General features: G+C 40.3%; 2 protein-coding genes across 2 annotated transcripts in view; both read left to right on the top strand.

Moving 5' to 3' along the window:
* The first annotated feature begins 7,192 nt into the window (after positions 1 to 7,192).
* Positions 7,193 to 8,552, top strand: LOC133610157 (transcription factor TFIIIB component B'' homolog). The gene is made up of 3 exons (XM_061966243.2): positions 7,193 to 7,411; positions 7,481 to 7,614; positions 8,461 to 8,552. The coding sequence occupies exons 1-3, from the start codon at positions 7,356 to 7,358 to the stop codon at positions 8,550 to 8,552; spliced, it is 282 nt and encodes a 93-aa protein (XP_061822227.2). The 5' UTR covers positions 7,193 to 7,355.
* A 1,572-nt stretch (positions 8,553 to 10,124) lies between these two features.
* LOC133610240 (uncharacterized) overlaps positions 10,125 to 20,346 on the top strand; it is a 39,147-nt gene continuing 28,925 nt past the window's right edge. The window contains 1 exon segment of the mRNA XM_072914179.1: positions 10,125 to 10,530. Coding sequence (XP_072770280.1) covers positions 10,151 to 10,530 — 380 coding nt within the window. The 5' untranslated portion in view covers positions 10,125 to 10,150.

Genomic DNA, 20,346 nt, shown 5'->3' with positions numbered 1-20,346 from the left:
CGAGTAGTGAGCTGAATGTAGATAAAAGTAGCGTTTCTTCTCTATAAATATACTCAAGTAAAAATAAAAGTATGTTGCATTAAAACTACTCTTAGAAGTACAATTTATCCCAAAAGTTACTCAAGTAGATGTAACGGAGTAAATGTAGCGCGTTACTACCCACCTCTGAACTTATCTGAACAATTTCCAGTGTTGTGCTATTTCAATGAACTGGAATCCAGTGTGACTATTGTAGTCAATCACACCTGAGACATCACACATTAATCACATCTTTATTAGACACGTAAACAATGCGATAAAGAACATTTGACATCAATCAAACTAGGGATCTAGATATCTGGTCAGGACACGCCTCACTCTTTTGCCTTCACCTTCATTGTCCATTCCTTTTTGGTGACTTTATACACTCTGGACGTAGACGTTGAGTTTGAGACATACCGTATTTTCCGCACTATAAGCCGCCCCGGGTTACTAGCCGCACCTTCAATGAATGGCATATTTCAAAACTTTGTCCACCTATAAGCCGCCCCGGGTTATAAGCCGCGCCTACGCTGCGCTAAAGGGAATGTCAAAAAAACAGTCAGATAGGTCAGTCAAACTTTAATAATATATTACAAACCAGCGTTCTAACAACTCTGTTCACCCCCAAAATGTAATGTGCAAATGTGCAATCACAAAAATAGTAACACTCAAATTAGTGCATAGCAATAGTAACATCAATAACTCAACGTTGCTCGAACGTTAATGTCACACAACACACAAAATAAAGATTTAAAGCTCACTTTCTGAAATTATTCCTCATCCATAAATCCCTTGAATTCTTCTTCAGTGTCTGAATTAAAAAGTTGGGCGAATACAACATCCAAAATGGCCGGCTCCGTCTCGTCGAAGTCATCAGAGTCAATGTCGCTGTTGTTGTCCAGCAGTTCCGTGAATCCTGCCTTCCGGAAAGCTCGGACCACAGTTGAGACCGATATATCCGCCCAGGCATTTACGATCCACTGGCAGATGTTGGCGTATGTCGTCCGGCGCTGTCTCCCTGTCTTAGTGGCGCAGGTCATCTTGTTGCTTCCTCTACCTACGCACCCTTGATTCATTTATGTTCAATTCTCTCGCTGCTGCTCTATTTCCGTGTTCTACTGCGTGACTTATTGCCTTGAGTTTGAATTCTGCGTTGTACGCGTGTCTCTTAATAGGAGCCATTTTGTGGTCTTTACAGATGTAAACACACAAATGAAATGAAACGCAATATCCGGGGGCTTCTTCTTCTACGGGGGCGGGTGGTTGCTTACAGTAGAAGAAGAAGCGCTTCCTCTTCTATGGGGGCGGGTGCTTACCTTGGCGGTTGCTTACCATAGAAGAAGAAGCGCTTCCTCTTCTACGGGGAAAAAAGATGGCGGCTGTTTACCGTAGTTGCGAGACCTAAACTTTATGAAAATGAATATTAATATTAATCCATATATAAGGCGCACCGGGTTATAAGCCGCACTGTCAGCTTTTGAGAAAATTTGTGGTTTTTAGGCGCGGCTTATAGTGCGGAAAATACGGTACATGGCGGAAAATAACTGATACAGTCTGCTTTGCCAGTCCAAAAGCATTCGCCGTTTTCCGTAGTCTTCCCTCTATGGCCAGGTAATACAAAGCACACGCTACCTTTTTTATCACATCCACCAGAGCTCGCATTCTCGTTGACTCTCCTTCGACAAATGGACAACGTTTTTCGGTAATTAGCATCACAGCTGACCCGGTCAGACATTGGAAAGTATTCTTGCCGTCTGAGAAGTGTTGTATCCTGAATAGCTGCAATGGCTTTCTCTTAAGGTACTCTTGTGTGATTTTCACAAGTTTCTGTACATGTAGAAGAAGGAGAAACACGGGTATGTCTGGATGACTCACCTCCATATTTCCAGTGGTTAGCTCCAAGCTTTATTATGGAGCTGGCTGTGGCGCGTTCTTTCTGACGTCACTTCCTGTGTGGGCGTGGTCTTTCTGGCGTCACTTCTTCTCCGAACTCACTTTGTAAACAATCAATGAGTCCATACAAAGCTAAGGACCGGAGACTCAAGAATTACACGGCTGACTTACCCGTGTACAAATTAGTCCTTAAACGATAGTTTAGTGTGGCTGAAACGGCTAAATAATTATGAGTTTAAGGGGTTAAACGACTTAGTGTAGACATAGCCTAAGCCCCGTTTCAGCCACACTAAACCAGCGTTTAAGGTCCCCCTCCTTGGACAAATTTTTACACGGGTAAGTTCGCCGTGTAATTCTTGAATCTCCGGCTCTTAGCTTTGTGTGGACTCATTGATCGTTTACAAACTGAGTTCAGAGAGGAAGTGAAGTCAAAAAGACAGCGCCCCACACAGGAAGTGACGTCAGAAAGAACACGTCACAGGAGCTAACCACTGGAAATATGGAGGCGAGTCATCCAGACATGCCTTGTTTCGCCTTCTTCTATATGTACAGACGCTTGTGGAAATCACACATGAATACTTTAAGAGAAAGCCATTGCAGCTATTTGGGATACAACACTTCTCAGACGGCAAGAGAACTTTCCAATGTCCGGGTCAGCTGTGATTCTACTTAGCAAAAGACTTTGTCGCTTCCTCCCCTGGATATGATACAGGTAGTGTGTGACTACAAATATTGCTTTATGGATGTGATTGTGAAATGGCCAGGCAGCATGCGTGATGCCCGCATATTCGCTAACTCCGCCATTAGCGCGCAGCTTTAAAGATGGAACCATTCCCTCGTGTCCCAAACAACTACTGGAAGATGAAGATCTGCTACCTGTTTTTCTTTCCAGCTTATCCCCTGACGCCATATCTCACGAAAGAATACCCCAACGGCGGAGTCAACCCACAACAACAATACGTTGGGTATTCTCTGTTTAGATTAATTGTTGTAAAATGTTCTTTATCACATTGTTTACGTGTCCATTAAAGATTTGATTAATGTATGATGTCTCAGGTGTGATTCACTACAACAGGGCCCCACGGCACACTGGATTCTAGTTCATTGAAATACCACAACACTGGATGTTGTTCAAAGGAGATACATTTCCATTTAAAAACTTGCACACAAAACACAGCACACAAATGTTAAATGCACAGCAAACTATTTACAATATAGCTCTTTTGAATAACTTCACAGTGAAGTCATCTATTGGAGAGCTTGGAGCAGATGAACGCTCAGGTGGACGGAAGGGGGGGGGGGGGGGGGGGGGGGTCCTTAAACGGTGGCATTGTTGTGAGTGGACACGGATAAGGTTAGGTAGCATTTACCCTGGATAACCTTATCTGCCTTAGTGTATACGTGGCCTTAGTCACAGTTTAAAGGGGAACATTATCACCAGACCTATGTAAGCGTCAATATATACCTTGATGTTGCAGAAAAAAGACCATATATTTTTTTAACCGATTTCCGAACTCTAAATGGGTGAATTTTGGCGAATTAAACGCCTTTCTATTATTCGCTCTCGGAGCGATGACGTCACAACGTGACGTCACATCGGGAAGCAATCCGTCATTTTCTCAAACACCGAGTCAAATCAGCTCTGTTATTTTCCGTTTTTTCGACTGTTTTCCGTACCTTGGAGACATCATGCCTCGTCGGTGTGTTGTCGGAGGGTGTAACAACACCAACAGGGACGGATTCAAGTTGCACCAGTGGCCCAAAGATGCGAAAGTGGCAAGAAATTGGACGTTTGTTCCGCACACTTTACCGACGAAAGCTATGCTACGACAGAGATGGCAAGAATGTGTGGATATCCTGCGACACTCAAAGCAGATGCATTTACAACCATAAAGTCAAAGAAATCTGTCGACCAGACCCCCATTGAATCTGCCGGAGTGTGTGAGCAATTCAGGGACAAAGGGCCTCGGTAGCACGGCAAGCAATGGCGGCAGTTTGTTCTCGCAGACGAGCGAGCTAAACCCCCTGGATGTCTTGGCTCACACCGTCCCTTATGCCACCGAAGATGATCAAGAGAAGAATATCGACCCTAGCTTCCCTGGCCTGCTGACATCAACTCCAAAACTGGACAGATCAGCTTTCAGGAAAAGAGAGCGAATGAGGGTATGTCTACAGAATATATTAATTGATGAAAACTGGGCTGTCTGCACTCTCAAAGTGCATGTTGTTGCCAAATGTATTTCATATGCTGTAAAACCTAGTTCATAGTTGTTAGTTTCCTTTAATGCCAAACAAACACATACCAATCGTTGGTTAGAAGGCGATCGCCAAATTCGTCCTCGCTTTCTCCCGTGTCGCTGGCTGTCGTGTCGTTTTCGTCGGTTTCGCTTGCATACGGTTCAAACCGATATGGCTCAATAGCTTCAGTTTCTTCTTCAATTTGGTTTTCGCTACCTGCCTCCACACTACAACCATCCATTTCAATACATGCGTAATCTGTTGAATCGCTTAAGCCGCTGAAATCCGAGTCTGAATCCGAGCTAATGTCGCTATAGCTTGCTGTTCTCTCCGCCATGTTTGTTTGTATTCACTATGTGACGTCACAGGAAAATGGACGGGTGTTTATAACGATGGTTAAAATCAGGCACTTTGAAGCTTTTTTTAGGGATATTACGTGATGGGTAAAATTTTGAAAAAAACTTCGAAAAATATAATAAGCCACTGGGAACTGATTTTTAATGGTTTTAACCCTTCTGAAATTGTGATAATGTTCCCCTTTAAGGAAACTTAGCAGCATTTTATTAACTCTACACATAAAGATCTATAAGTATAAATTGTTTTTAAATATTATAATTCTTTTATTGTGTGTAGTTGTTATTTTATTTATTTGGATTCACTTTTTTTATTGTATGGGTAGTAGTTCAAGCGTACACATTGTATGGTCACATTTTTATTATGTCCTATGTTTTTATTTTAGGTGTATTCATAATCATTTAACCCATTAATGCATTGTATTCTTACTTATTATGTGTGTATTTTTTTTATGCAAATTGTTTTAGGTGAGAGAAAATTCAAACCAGTGATGCCATTGACAATACATTTGTCTCTCTGTCTAATCCCCCTCTTGTCCCCACAATTTCGCCCTCTGTCTTCTTTTTTTTTCTCTTTCTATCACCTCCTGCACCAAATAATAATATAAATAATATATTCACACACATAATAATAAAGTCAAATACAAATAAGGCAACAAGAGAAGTATCCTACACTTCTCTTTTGTAAAGTAAATGTGAACAGCCGATATGGGCATCTACCCTCTACATCAAAAATATGATTTGCCTGAGAAGCTGGACAGGACAAAAAAATAAAAAATAAATATAAAAAAGACAATACATGGAAATATGACACCATCTTATGCAATGTTTACAATCAAAACACACCAAAAAATTAAATGATAGCCAATATTTCGGAATAATTCCCACCAAATATTTGTATAAATTACATTATTCTGATCTACATCTTATCTCAGCGCTTATACTATTGATTGTTTCCTTGATAAAAAAAAAAAGTACAATAAAAACAACAACAAACTAGTCTTTTGAAAGGAAAGGCTCCTCAAGATCCGGCTCCCTTCAAAGTGCCATAAATCCCATCCGTCAGCAACAATATTTAATTATATTATAAATATTATGCACTATTAATCCTTGACAATCCAAAACAATTACTGGTGAAATATCATCATGAGTGCACAAGTCTAGTCTAGGGTTAGGTTTAAGAATTTGCATTCTGTAGTTCCATACCTGCCAACTACTCCGGTTTTCCCGTAATTAGTACGGTTTTCATCAACCTATTCCGGGTTACGGTTGCAGTGATAAAAAATACGGTTTTTCATTAATTAAAAAAAATTTTTTTTTTTAAATGCGCGAGGCTATTTATAGCACCGCTGCCAAGCACGAGCCACCAGTTGCCATTGTTTCCAAACGAGCGAACGATCATGGAATCAGCCGGAGAAAAGAAAACTGCAGTCATTCCGTGAAGAATATTCAAAAGCCTATCCGGGAATAATTATCCGTTCCAAAAAGGGTGAAAACTACGCGAATTGCACCTTGTGCAGACAAGATTTTTCGATCGGACACGGAGGAATTAGCGATGTAAAAGACCACGTTGGGACAAAAGAACACAAGTCTAATGCCGTTGCTAGCGATACAAGTGGAAAACTTTCAACGTTTTTCGGATTTTAGCCACTAAAAGGTAATGACACCAATGTTATCTATTGGAATTGTTTAGTACTGTTATACTGTTAAAAGTGTTCATACTATTTATGCTTTCAAGTCCAAGTTGAAGAAATCTTGTTAAATGTTGACAGCATAACTACCAAAATACAGAAGTATGTCCTTAATATTTTTGCAGTGCTATTTCTGTTGAAAAGTTCAAATGATTACATTAGAGATGTGATGTGCCACTTTTCAAGTGTCTGATGGCTTCAATTAATTTTCATTAATTTTTCATATTTTGAATTCTTTTGAAAGGCTTACAAAAAAACTACATTTGAATTGTAATTCCATGCTATTGACAGGACTATTAATTTTAATGAAGTTAGCCTACCATGTTTACAGTATGATAATTGTGATAGAAATGTGAATTTTAGGCACAGGATATTTTTTACAATTGAACAAGGCAGTAGATTATACAAGCTTGGACAGAAAGTTAATAATGACACCAATTTTTTTTTTTAATGGAATTGTTTAGTACTGTTTTACCATTTGTTTACTGTAAAAAGTGTTTATACTTTCAATGAACAAATTGAAGTCTTGTGAAAGGTTGACAGGATAACTGGCATTAACTGTCAAAATAATTTCAAACTATTGAAGTTAGCTTACAGAATAAACATGTCAATCAACCCATATGATTTTTGCTGTAATATTTTTGTTTTGAAAAGTCACTGTGACTGATAGAAAAGTGATGGTTTTAGCAACATTTTAACCTGTCTGAATGCTAATAATCATTTTGCGTCGGGGGGGCGAAGCCTGAACCCCCCACCAGGACTTTGTCCTGAACCTACCGGGGCCTGCGGCCCCTGGACCCTGGCTACTAGGTTTTTCTGATTTCAAAAGTTGGCAGGTATGCGATATTATCGGACATCTCTAATTGTGAGGTTTTATATTAGTGTTCCTAAAAATAGATATATGGGCCCCCAGACACATTTCTTTCTCTAAATTTGGCCCCCCAAGGCAAAATAATTGCCCAGGCCTGCGCTAAGGTCTATAAGCGGCGTGAGTGATTGATCAGTTGTGTGAGACATCATCCTGGCGTCTGTTCCTAGACTGCCAGAGAGAACACAGGAACCGGAAGCAGAAGTTGTCCCCGCCGTGGTGGACCAAACGGAGGAGGAAGAGGAGGACGTTGAGGGGCCAGGCCAGGGTGACGAGGAAGACGACGCACTGATGGTTCCGCAGGTCAAAGTTGCAGAAGATGGAACCCTCATCCTGGACGAGGAGAGGTGGGTGCATGTTTGGACCCATGAAACTGAGTGATGCTTTAAGGCTGTTGTTGTATCTACTGTTTAAAGTTTGACTGTGGAGGTCCAGAGAGCCAAAGGACCCAACCCGGCAGAGGGCAGAGACCCCATCTTTGAACGCGGCTCCACCACCACGTACTCCAGTTTCAGGGCCTCCACCTACTGCAAGCCTTGGTCCAGCGAAGGTTCAGACTATGGCAGGATGTAGCCAAAACTTATGTTTTGGCTACATATGTCCTGATGGCAAGAAATGGCAAGAAACATATGTCCCGGCAAGAAATCTGCGTTCAAAGAACTCCGGCTTATTAGTGATTCCCAGAGCCCAAAAAAGTCTGCGGGCTGTAGAGCGTTTTCTATTCGGGCTCCAGCACTATGGAATGCCCTCCCGGTAACAATTAGAGATGCTACCTCAGTAGAAACATTTAAGTCCCATCTCAAAACTCATTTGTATACTCTAGCCTTTGAATAGCCCCCCTTTTTTTAGACCAGTTGATCTGCCGTTTCTTTTCTTTTCTCCTCTGCTCCCCCCTATCCCTTGTGGAGGGGAAGACACACAAATCCGGTGGCCATGGATGGGGTGCTGGCTGTCCGGGGTCGGGACCCGGGGTGGACCGCTCGCCTGTATATTGGTTGGGAACATCTCTGCGCTGCTGACCCGTCTCCGCTCGGGATGGTTTCCTGCTGACCCCACTGTGGACTGGACTCTTACTGTTATGCTGGATCCACTATGGACTGGACTCTCACAATATTATGTTAGACCCACTCGACATCCATTGCATTCGGTCTCCCTAGAGGGGGGGGGGTTACCCACATATGCGGTCCTCTCCAAGGTTTCTCATAGTCATTCACATCGACGTCCCACTGGGGTGAGTTTTTCCTTGCCCTTATGTGGGCTATACCGAGGATGTCGTTGTGGCTTGTGCAGCCCTTTGAGACACTTGTGATTTAGGGCTATATAAATAAACATTGATTGATTGATTGATTGAAAACTGTATCTTCAATCCACTGACTTCTTGTCTCCTTCCCCGCAGAGACAGACATGTTCTTCCTGGCTATCAGCATGGTGGGGACGGACTTCTCCATGATCTGCGGCCCCTGGACCCTGGCTACTAGGTTTTTCTGATTTCAAAAGTTGTCAGGTATGTAGTTCGTTTTGGGGTAGAAGACCAATAAATTAGAGATGCGCGGTTTGCGGACACAACCGCGGATTCGGCGGATTATCCGCGGATCGGGCGGATGAAATTTAAATAAATAAGATTTTATCCGCGCCGCGGGTCGGGTCGGGCGGATTAATGAGATTTTTTTTTTTTTTTTTTTTTTTTTTTTGCGGGTGGCAGTTAAACCAATTCGGAAATATATATACATAGTTCAATGTTGTTAGCCACATACGAAAAACGAGCAGCACTCTTTGAAACAGGCAATTATTTATCAGCAGGCACCTGCAGCACGCCACATCAGAAGAAGAAAAAAAAAATGGCAACACCGGCAGCAAATGTGGTACGCGACAAACTAAAAAAGGGAATACTAAAGACCAGGGGAAAAAAAGGCCAGAAAAGTTCAGCGTGGACACGTTTTTATGAGGTTGTAAATCAGGATGACAGCAATGCTGGCTACGTGAGTTGCAAGAGCTGCGACGCTGTGTACGTCTACGACAGTCATAAAACCGGGACATCGAACATGGTGCATGGTGCGAACAAAGGACTTCTTTTATTTAAGGTTTGTGATAAACCATCAAACTCATTCGTTAAAAGGACTCTATAGTAATATAAAGCGAATTTTTCTGGACATTATCATGCAAGAAAAGTTTATTTTTGGGACCGCGATCACCGCGTAATGATTTTTAAAGGTTGCATTACAAACATTTAACTGTCCCATGTGATCAGCCAGTGCGATTGGAAGTCCATGCTCAATTATTGCCTCCGTAAATAAAACTTCGGCATTTATCACATCCAAAGAATCTGTTTGGGCGACGAAAAACGTTGAAAGTTTTCCACTTGTATCGCTAGCAACGTCATTAGACTTGTGTTTTTTTGTCCCAACGTGGTCTTTTACATCGCTAATTCCTCCGTGTCCGATCGAAAAATCTTGTCTGCACAAGGTGCAATTCGCGTAGTTTTCACCCTTTTTTTTTTTAAAATTAATGAAAAACCGTATTTTTTATCACTGCACCCGTAACCCGGAATAGGTTGATGAAAACCGTACTAATTACAGGAAAACCGGAGTAGTTGGCAGGTGCCTCACTAATGCCTTGCATCGTCTATATTAGATATAACGGGCGGGTGCGGGCGGATGGCGGGCGGATGCAGTTCTATTCAAACGTTACATCGGGTGGATGGCGGATGGTTGACGACTTTCTGATGCGGTTGCGGATGAAATATTTGCCTATCCGCGCATCTCTACAATAAATACATTTTATGGCTGTGCTAAACCAGCTAACATTCTGTTATAGCGGAATAATAACACTGCAAATGCCTCAGATATGACACAAATGTCTATTATACAAACGTTTCCTTTTACGGTAATAGATCATTTTGGTCAGAACATTAGGCGGGAGATACACACAAAGAAGTGGGCGGTGTCTTGTTGCTGATTGGACAACAGCTTCCCCGACACAGTCAGCCAATCACAGAGCAGCATGGAAGTGGATAAATACTCTGCTCGCAATGTGTTCAGTCATTGCAGTCTTTAACGACTCTGAGTACAATAACTCGATAATTAATCATGTCTGGACGTGGTAAAACCGGCGGCAAGGCTAGAGCCAAGGCCAAGACCAGGTCTTCCCGTGCCGGCCTGCAGTTCCCAGTGGGTCGCGTCCACCGTCTGCTCCGCAAGGGCAACTACGGCGAGCGTATCGGCGCCGGTGCTCCTGTCTACCTGGCAGCAGTGCTGGAGTATCTGACCGCTGAGATCTTGGAGTTGGCGGGAAACGCAGCCCGTGACAACAAGAAGACCAGAATCATCCCCCGTCATCTTCAGCTGGCTGTCCGCAACGACGAGGAGCTCAACAAACTCCTCGGAGGTGTGACCATTGCCCAGGGCGGTGTGTTGCCTAACATCCAGGCTGTTCTGCTGCCCAAGAAGACCGTGAAGGCCTCCAAGAAGTAAACTACTTCACGTCCTGGACCCCACAAAAGGCTCTTTTAAGAGCCCCTCACTTCTTCAATATAGAGCATTAATTCCTTCTACTTCTATTGTACTGTAATTAATGTCATTTCAGACTATTAACCCCCCACTTCTGGATGATTAACTTATTGATCTAGTATTGAACTGCGTGAATTGGACTGGTATCGACAACATACATAGATCACACAAATATACAGGTAAAAGCCAGTAAATTAGAATATTTTGAAAAGCTTGATTTATTTCAGTAATTGCATTCAAAAGGTGTAACTTGTACATTATATTTATTCATTGCACACAGACTAGAGATGCGCGGATAGGCAATTTATCTCATCCGCAACCGCGTCAGAAAGTCGTCATCCATCCGCCATCCACCCGATGTAACGTTTGATCAAAACTGCATCCGCCCGCCATCCGCCCGTTGTTATATATCTAATATTAATAAAAAAAAAAAAAAAAAGGGTGAAAGCTACGCGAATTGCACCTTGTGCAGACAAAATTTTTCGATCGGACACGGAGGAATTAGTGATGTAAAAGACCACGTTGGGACAAAAAAACACAAGTCTAATGCCGTTGCTAGCGATACAAGTGGAAAACTTTCAACGTTTTTCGTCGCCCAAACAGATTCTTTGGATGTGATAAATGCCGAAGTTTTATTTACGGAGGCAATAATTGAGCATGGACTTCCAATCGCACTGGCTGATCACATGGGACAGTTAATAATGTAATGCAACCTTTAAAAATCATTACGCGGTGATCGCGATCCCAAAAATAAACTTTTCTTGCATGATAGTGTCCAGAAAATTTCGCTTTATATTACTATAGAGTCCTTTTAACGAATGAGTTTGATGGTTTATCACAAACCTTAAATGAAATTCCATGGCCACCGTCCTGCTCTCTATATCAACCAGGGTGAGCCCCACCCCTTTCGTGAGCGCACTGTGCGCGGAGTGACCCCTGTTACGCGCCCCCGGCAACAGGGGTGGCAAGCAGGTAAGCTGCGCGGGCGGAGCGCGCGGAGTGACCCATGTTACGAGCCCCCGGCCACGGGGGTGGCGGGCAGGTAAGCTGCTTACCTGCTGCGCGTGACGCCGGCCGCGGCGAAAGCGGACGAGGCGGGGTGTCGGTGCGGTGGGCGCGGTAGTGACCCTGGACGTGCGTCGGGCCCTTCTCGCGGATCGCCTCAGCTACGGCTCCCGGTGGGGCCCTCTCAGGGGAAGGGGCCTCGGTCCCGGACCCCGGCGAGGCGTCCCTTCTCCGCTCCGTAAAAGTGTCCATCTCTTTTCTTTTTTCTTCTTCTGTTGTGGCATATGCTGCAGGTGCCTGCTCGTTTTTCGTATGTGGGTAACAACATTTAACTATGTATATATATTTCCCAATTGGTTTAACTGCCACCCGCAAAAAAACAAACAAAAAAAAAATAAAAAAATAAAAATATCTAATTAATCCGCCCGACCCGACCCGCGAGCGGATAAAATCTTATTTTTTTTAATTTCATCCGCCCGATCCGCGGATAATCCGCGGACTCCGCGGTTGTGTCCGCAAACCGCGCATCTCTAACACAGACTGATGCATTCAAATGTTTATATCGTTTAATTTTGATGATTTGAAGTGGCAACAAATGAAATCCAAAATTCCGTGTGTCACAAAATTAGAATATTACTTAAGGCTAATACAAAAAAGGGATTTTTAGAAATGTTGGCCAACTGAAAAGTATGAAAATGAAAAATATGAGCATGTACAATACTCAATACTTGGTTGGAGCTCCTTTTGCCTCAAATACTGCGTTAATGCGGCGTGGCATGGAGTCGATGAGTTTCTGGCACTGCTCAGGTGTTATGAGAGCCCAGGTTGCTCTGATAGTGGCCTTCAACTCTTCTGCGTTTTTGGGTCTGGCATTCTGCATCTTCCTTTTCACAATACCCCACAGATTTTCTATGGGGCTAAGGTCAGGGGAGTTGGCGGGCCAATTTAGAACAGAAATACCATGGTCTGTAAACCAGGCACGGGTAGATTTTGCGCTGTGTGCAGGCACCAAGTCCTGTTGGAACTTGAAATCTCCATCTCCATAGAGCAGGTCAGCAGCAGAAAGCATGAAGTGCTCTAAAACTTGCTGGTAGACGGCTGCGTTGACCCTGGATCTCAGGAAACAGAGTGGACCGACACCAGCAGATGACATGGCACCCCAAACCATCACTGATGGTGGAAACTTTACACTAGACTTCAGGCAACGTGGATCCTGTGCCTCTCCTGTCTTCCTCCAGACTCTGGGACCTTGATTTCCAAAGGAAATGCAAACCAAACCAACCCAAACCATCAGTTTTGGATTTTCATTTGTTGCCACTTCAAATCATCAAAATTAAATGAAATAAACATTTGAATGCATCAGTCTGTGTGCAATGAATAAATATAATGTACAAGTTACACCTTTTGAATGCAATTACTGAAATAAATCAAGTTTTTCAAAATATTCTAATTTACTGGCTTTTACCTGTATACCCGTGAAAATTGCAGTTATTCACTTCAAACCTTGAAGGTAGTGGTGTACGATACCACTAATTTTCTTTCCGATCCGATACTAAGTAAATTCAGGCTGGTATCGATAATGCCGATATCGTGTCCGCTAAAATTTTTGAAGTTGTGTTTTTTCCAGAAACATCCATCCATCCATCCATTTTCTACCGCTTATTCCCTGCGTGGGTTCCCTCCGGGTACTCCGGCTTCCTCCCACTTCCAAAGACATGCACCTGGGGATAAGTTGATTGGCAACACTAAATTGGCCCTAGTGTGTGGATGTGAGTAGTGATGGGTTGATGAGGCGTCATGAAGCGTTTCGACACATTGCAAAACTGTATTGATACTGTGTCGACACTGTGTCACTAAATACTGACATCTGCTGGACATTAAAAATCCCTACAGGCAACCTATGGACCGACTCAACTGACACTGATTTTATGACCTAGTATATACAATAATATAAACTAAGTCATTGTATTTCATTTAGGATTATTTCTAGAGATAAATGCATTAAAATGTAATATTGGAAATTATCGGTATCGTTTTTTTTTAATTATCGGTATCGTTTTTTTTTTTTTTTTTTTTTTTTTTTTTTTAAATCAACATAAAACACACAAGATACACTTACAATTAGTGCACCAACCCAAAAAACCTCCCTCCCCCATTTACACTCATTCACACAAAATGGTTGTTTCTTTCTGTTATTAATATTCTGGTTCCTACATTTTATATCAATATATATCTCGTTACCTACTCAGTGGCCTAGTGATTAGAGTGTAGAAGTATAAAAATGGGACCCATTACCTCCCTGCTTGGCACTCAGTATCAAGGTTTGGAATTGGGGGTTAAATCACCAAAAATGATTCCCGGGCACGGCCACCGCTGCTGCCCACTGCTCCCCTCACCTTCCAGGGGGTAATCAAGGGTGATGGGTTAAATGCAGAGAATAATTTCGCCACATCTAGTGTGTGTGTGACAATCATTGGTACTTTAACTTTAACTTTACCTTGCGTAATGACAATAAAGCTGATTCTGATATCAATACAGTCTGCAAGGGATACAGTCCGTAAGCACACATGATTGTGCGTGCTGCTGCTCCACTAATAGTACTAACCTTTTACAGTTAATTTTACTCATTTTCATTAATTACTAGTTTCTATGTAACTGTTTTTATATTGTTTAACACTTTTTTTTTATTCAAGAAAATATTTTTAATTTAACTTATTTTATTTTATTATTTTTTTTAAAAAGTACCTCATCTTCACCATACCTGGTTGTCCAAATTAGGCATAATAATGTGTTAATTCCACGACTGTATATATTGGTTGGTATCGGTTGGTATCGGTAATTAAAGAGTTGGGCAATATTGGAATATTGGCAAAAAGCCATTATCGGACATCCCTAAATATTTCATATTTTCATTTGAATAAAAAATAGATTTTTATCTTTTTTAGATACAGTCAATAAATAATGTGAACATGTATCATAACATGGAAATCTAAGATAACGTGTTGTGAATGAGGATGCTTGTGGACTGGGAATGTTTTTTTTTAGGTTTTTTTTAATATTTTTATTTAAAAAAAAACAGTTTTTCCAACGTATTAAATTTTAGACGATTTCTCTTCTTAGTTATTATTTCTCCGGCTGACAGCATTGAGGAGGTGGATTTGTTAATGTACGACAATTCTGTCGTACAAATGAGACATTTAACCTGCAGAAAATATGAATAGTAAACTAAGAATCATTTTTGAAGAGATTTTGAATTCTAATAGATCGAGTGGAAACTTTGAGAGAAGAGGATGAAACGACAAGGAAATTAACACAAATACATTTTTTTCCGATATATGATCAAAATATTCCCACACGGCGGAAATCTTTCTTTTTGCCTGAGGCTGTTCCATGATCTCCGACGACGATAAATTAGAAATGACCAACGACAGAAGTGTGACGCTTCTGTTGGCAGCAGCATCTCGTTGACAGATGCGTTTCCTTATAAAAACACAGTTTGGCGCGCAGGCGTCAGTGCGACACAGTTGGCGTATCGGTCACGTGACCCAAACAGCTCATGATCGGTCACGTGACTTTCTAAAAGCGGTACGCGCACCGACACAGGGTTTTGCTCTATGAGCTCGACGCATGCCCCGATGCACCGGTGTTGCCGGACCCATCACTAGATGTGAGTGTGAATGTTGTCTGTCTATCTGTGTTGGCCCTGCGATGAGGTGGCGACTTGTCCAGGGTGTACCCCGCCTTCCGCCCGATTGTAGCTGAGATAGGCTCCAGCGCCCCCCGCGACCCCAAAGGGAATAAGCGGTAGAAAATGGATGGATGGATGGATATTCCCTTTGGGGTCGCGGGGGGCGACATAATATTTTATTAGAGCGTATCAAAACACGTATTGGTATGTCAGACTTAGCTTTGTCGTGGTTTAACTCTTATCTTACTGACAGGATGCAATGCGTCTCCCATAATAATGTGACCTCGGACTATGTTAAGGTAACGTGCGGAGTTCCTCAGGGTTCGGTTCTTGGCCCTGCACTCTTTAGTATTTACATGCTGCCGCTAGGCGACATCATACGCAAATACGGTGTTAGCTTTCCTTGCTATGCTGATGACAGCCAACTCTACATGCCCCTAAAGCTGACCAACACGCCGGATTGTAGTCAGCTGGAGGCGTGTCTTAATGAAATTAAACAATGGATGTCCGCTAACTTCTTGCAACTCAACGCCAAGAAAACGGAAATGCTGATTATCGGTCCTGCTAAACACCGACATTTATTTAATAATACCACCTTAACATTTGACAACCAAACAATTACACAAGGCGAATCAGTAAAGAATCTGGGTATTATCTTCCACCCAACTCTCTCCTTTGAGTCACACATTAAGAGTGTTACTAAAACGGCCTTCTTTCATCTCCGTAATATCGCTAAAATTCGTTCTATTTTATCCACTAGCGACGCTGAGATCATTATTCATGCGTTCGTTACGTCTCGTCTCGACTACTGTAACGTATTATTTTCGGGTCTCCCTATGTCTAGCATTAAAAAATTACAGTTGGTACAAAATGCGGCTGCTAGACTTTTGACAAGAACAAGAAAGTTTGATCATATTACGCCTATACTGGCTCACCTGCACTGGCTTCCTGTGCACTTAAGATGCGACTTTAAGGTTTTACTACTTACGTATAAAATACTACACGGTCTAGCTCCGTCCTATCTTGTCGATTGCATTGTACCATATGTCCCGGCAAGAAATCTGCGTTCAAAGAACTCCGGCTTATTAGTGATTCCCAGAGCCCAAAAAAAGTCTGCGGGCTATAGAGCGTTTTGTATTCGGGCTCCAGTACTATGGAATGCCCTCCCGGTAACAATTAGAGATGCTACCTCAGTAGAAGCATTTAAGTCCCATCTTAAAACTCATTTGTATACTCTAGCCTTTAAATAGCCCCCCTGTTAGACCAGTTGATCTGCCGTTTCTTTTCTTTTCTCCTCTGCTCCCCTTTTCCTTGAGGGGGGGGGGCACAGGTCCGGTGGCCATGGATGAATCGCTGGCTGTCCAGAGTCGGGACCCGGGGTGGACCGCTCGCCTGTGCATCGGCTGGGAACATCTCTGCGCTGCTGACCCGTCTCCGCTCGGGATGGTGTCCTGCTGGCCCCACTATGGACTGGACTCTTACTATTATGTTGGATCCACTATGGACTGGACTCTCACAATATTATGTCAGACCCACTCGACATCCATTGCTTTCGGTCTCCCCTAGAGGGGGGGGGGTTACCCACATATGCGGTCCTCTCCAAGGTTTCTCATAGTCATTCACATCGACGTCCCACTGGGGTGAGTTTTTCCTTGCCCGTATGTGGGCTTTGTACCGAGGATGTCGTTGTGGCTTGTGCAGCCCTTTGAGACACTTGTGATTTAGGGCTATATAAATAAAGATTGATTGATTGATTGATTGATTCGTATTGTGAGGCAGATGCACTAACCCCTCTGCCACCGTGAAGCAGTTAAAATGTAATAAAGAGCAAAATATGTGATGAGGGGAAAGTTGTAATTTGTATTATACTAGTTGTCTTTGGATATGTATGGGTTTTTGTTTTTTAATAAACATATATCAAAATGCCCCCCTCATACTTGACTTTTCACTATGTGGCCTTTGGAGGAAAACGTTTATACACCCCTGATCTGAAATGTTAGAAGCTCTTCAAATATAAATAAAACACACCTTAAATATCATTTAAGTTTAGTTAGTTAATTGAAAAAATGGATATATACTTATTAATTAGAAAAATTATAACCATAGAAACAGTTAAACATGTTTAAATGTGTAACTGAACATTAATATGAATAAAATGATGTGATTATGAACATTATTTTTGTTATTTGTACATGGGGGGGGGAAACAGTAAAAATGTAAGAAAAAAGAGCCAAAAATGCTGAACTGTTTGAATATATATTAACATACTTAGTCACCTATTATACAAAGCTAAAACATCTGTTTTAAAAAATAAATAAATCAATATGGCCCCCTCATACTTGACTTTTCACTATGTGGCACTTGGAGGGAAAACTTTATACACCCCATATCTGAAATGTTAGAAGCTCTTGAAATATAAATCAAACACACCTTAAATATCAATAAATTTTACTTAGTTAATAAAAAAATGTATATATACTTATTAATTTGAAAAATTATAACCATAGAAACAGTTAAACATGTTTAAATGTGCAACTGAACATTAATATTAATAAAATTATGTGATTATGAAGTTAATCACATTATTTTTGTTATTCGTAAATGGGGGGGGAAACACATTACAAATGTAAGAAAAAAGAGCCAAAAATGGGTATGTAACAAGAAAAGCGGAACTGTTCGAATATATATTAACATACTTAGTCACCTATAATACAAAGCTAAAACATCTGTGAGATAAATGCGTTAAAATGTAATATCGGAAATTGTCGGTATCGTTTTTTTTATAACCGGTATTGTTTTTTTTGTTTTGTTTTTTTGTTTTTAATTTAACATAAAAAACACAAGATACACTTACAATTAGTGCACCGACCCAAAAAACCTCCCTCCCCCATTCACACTCATTCACACAAAAGGGTTGTTTCTTTCTGTTATTAATATTCTGGTAGGTTCCTACATTATATATCAATATATATCAAAACAGTCTGCAAGGGATACAGTCCGTAAGCACACATGATTGGTCCACTAATAGTACTAACCTGTAACAGTTAATTATACTCATTTTCATTAATTACTAGTTTCTATGTAACTGTTTTTATATTGTTTTACTTTCTTTTTTAATCAAGAAAATGTTTTTAATTTATTTATCTTATTTTATTTTATTAATTTTTTTTTTTTTAAAGTACCTTATCTTCACCATACCTGGTTGTCCAAATTAGGCATAACAATGTGTTAATTCCACGACTGTATATATCGGTTGATATCGGTATCGGTTGATATCGGTATGGGTATTTAAAGAGTTGGACAATATCGGAATATCGGATATCGGCAAAAAGCCATTATCGGACATCCCTAATCTGTTTTAAAAAATAAATAAAACAAGGGGGGGAAAAACAGTAAAAATGTAAGAAAAAAGAGCCAAAAATGCTGAACTGTTTGAATATATATTAACATACTTAGTCACCTATAATACAAAGCTAAAACATCTGTTTTAAAAAATAAATCAATATGGCCCCCTCATACTTGACTTTTCACTATGTGGCCCTTGGAGGGAAAACTTTATACACCCCTGGTCTGAAATGTTAGAAGCTCTTGAAATATAAATCAAACACACCTTAAATATCAATAAACTTTACTTAGTTAATTAAAAAATGTATATATACCTATTAATTTGAAAAATTATAACCATAGAAACAGTTAAACATGTTTAAATGTGCAACTGAACATTAATATTAATAAAATTATGTGATTATGAAGTTAATCACATTATTTTTGTTATTCGTACATGGGGGGGAAAGACATCAAAAATGTAAGAAAAAAGAGCCAAAAATGGGTATGTAACAAGAAAAGCGGAACTGTTCGAATATATATTAACATACTTAGTCACCTATAATACAAAGCTAAAACATCTGTTTAAAAAAAATAAAAATCAATAAGGCCCCCTCATACTTGACTTTTCACTATGTGGCCCTTGGAGGAAAACGTTTATACACCCCTGATCTGAAATGTTAGAAGCGCTTGAAATATAAATCAAACACACCTTAAATATCAATAAACTTTACTTAGTTAATTAAAAAATGTATATATACCTATTAATTTGAAAAATTATAACCTTAGAAACAGTTAAACATGTTTAAATGTGCAACTGAACATTAATATTAATAAAATTATGTGATTATGAAGTTAATCACATTATTTTTGTTATTCGTACATGGGGGAGAAAACAGTACAAATGTAAGAAAAAAAGAGCCAAAAATGGGTATGTAACAAGAAAAGCTGAACTGTTTGAATATATATTAACATACTTAGTCACCTATAATACAAAGCTAAAACATCTGTTTTAAAAAATAAATAAATCAATATGGCCCCCTCATACTTGACTTTTCACTATGTGGCCCTTGGAGGGAAAACTTTATACACCCCTGATCTGAAATGTTAGAAGCTCTTGAAATATAAATAAAACACACCTTAAATATCAATTAACTTTACTTAGTTAATTTAAAAATGTATATATACCTATTAATTTGAAAAATTATAACCATAGAAACAGTTAAACATGTTTAAATGTGCAACTGAACATTAATATTAATAAAATTATGTGATTATGAAGTTAATCACATTATTTTTGTTATTCGTACATGGGGGGGAAAAAACATTACAAATGTAAGAAAAAAGAGCCAAAAATGGGTATGTAACAAGAAAAGCGGAACTGTTCGAATATATATTAACATACTTAGTCACCTATAATACAAAGCTAAAACATCTGTGAGATATATGCGTTAAAATGTAATATCGGAAATTGTCGGTATCGTTTTTTTTTATAACCGGTATTGTTTTTTTTGTTTTGTTTTTTTGTTTTTAATTTAACATAAAAAACACAAGATACACTTACAATTAGTGCACCGACCCAAAAAACCTCCCTCCCCCATTTACACTCATTCACACAAAAGGGTTGTTTCTTTCTGTTATTAATATTCTGGTAGGTTCCTACATTATATATCAATATATATCAAAACAGTCTGCAAGGGATACAGTCCGTAAGCACACATGATTGGTCCACTAATAGTACTAACCTTTAACACTTCAT

This window comes from Nerophis lumbriciformis, linkage group LG11, assembly GCF_033978685.3.
Source record: "Nerophis lumbriciformis linkage group LG11, RoL_Nlum_v2.1, whole genome shotgun sequence".
Classification (NCBI taxonomy): domain Eukaryota; kingdom Metazoa; phylum Chordata; class Actinopteri; order Syngnathiformes; family Syngnathidae; genus Nerophis; species Nerophis lumbriciformis.
The sequence above is the reverse complement of the archived record's forward strand: the minus strand, read 5'-3'. Positions and strand labels throughout refer to the sequence as shown.

What these genes read in the sequence shown, in the direction of transcription:
- LOC133610157 (XM_061966243.2), top strand. Translation starts at nt 7,356, where the DNA reads ATGGTTCCGCAGGTCAAAGTTGCAGAAGATGGAACCCTCATCCTGGAC. An exon ending in CTCATCCTGGACGAGGAGAG is followed by an intron (nt 7,412 to 7,480) that starts GTGGGTGCATGT and finishes TACTGTTTAAAG; the next exon opens with TTTGACTGTGGAGGTCCAGA. An exon ending in CAAGCCTTGGTCCAGCGAAG is followed by an intron (nt 7,615 to 8,460) that starts GTTCAGACTATG and finishes CCTTCCCCGCAG; the next exon opens with AGACAGACATGTTCTTCCTG.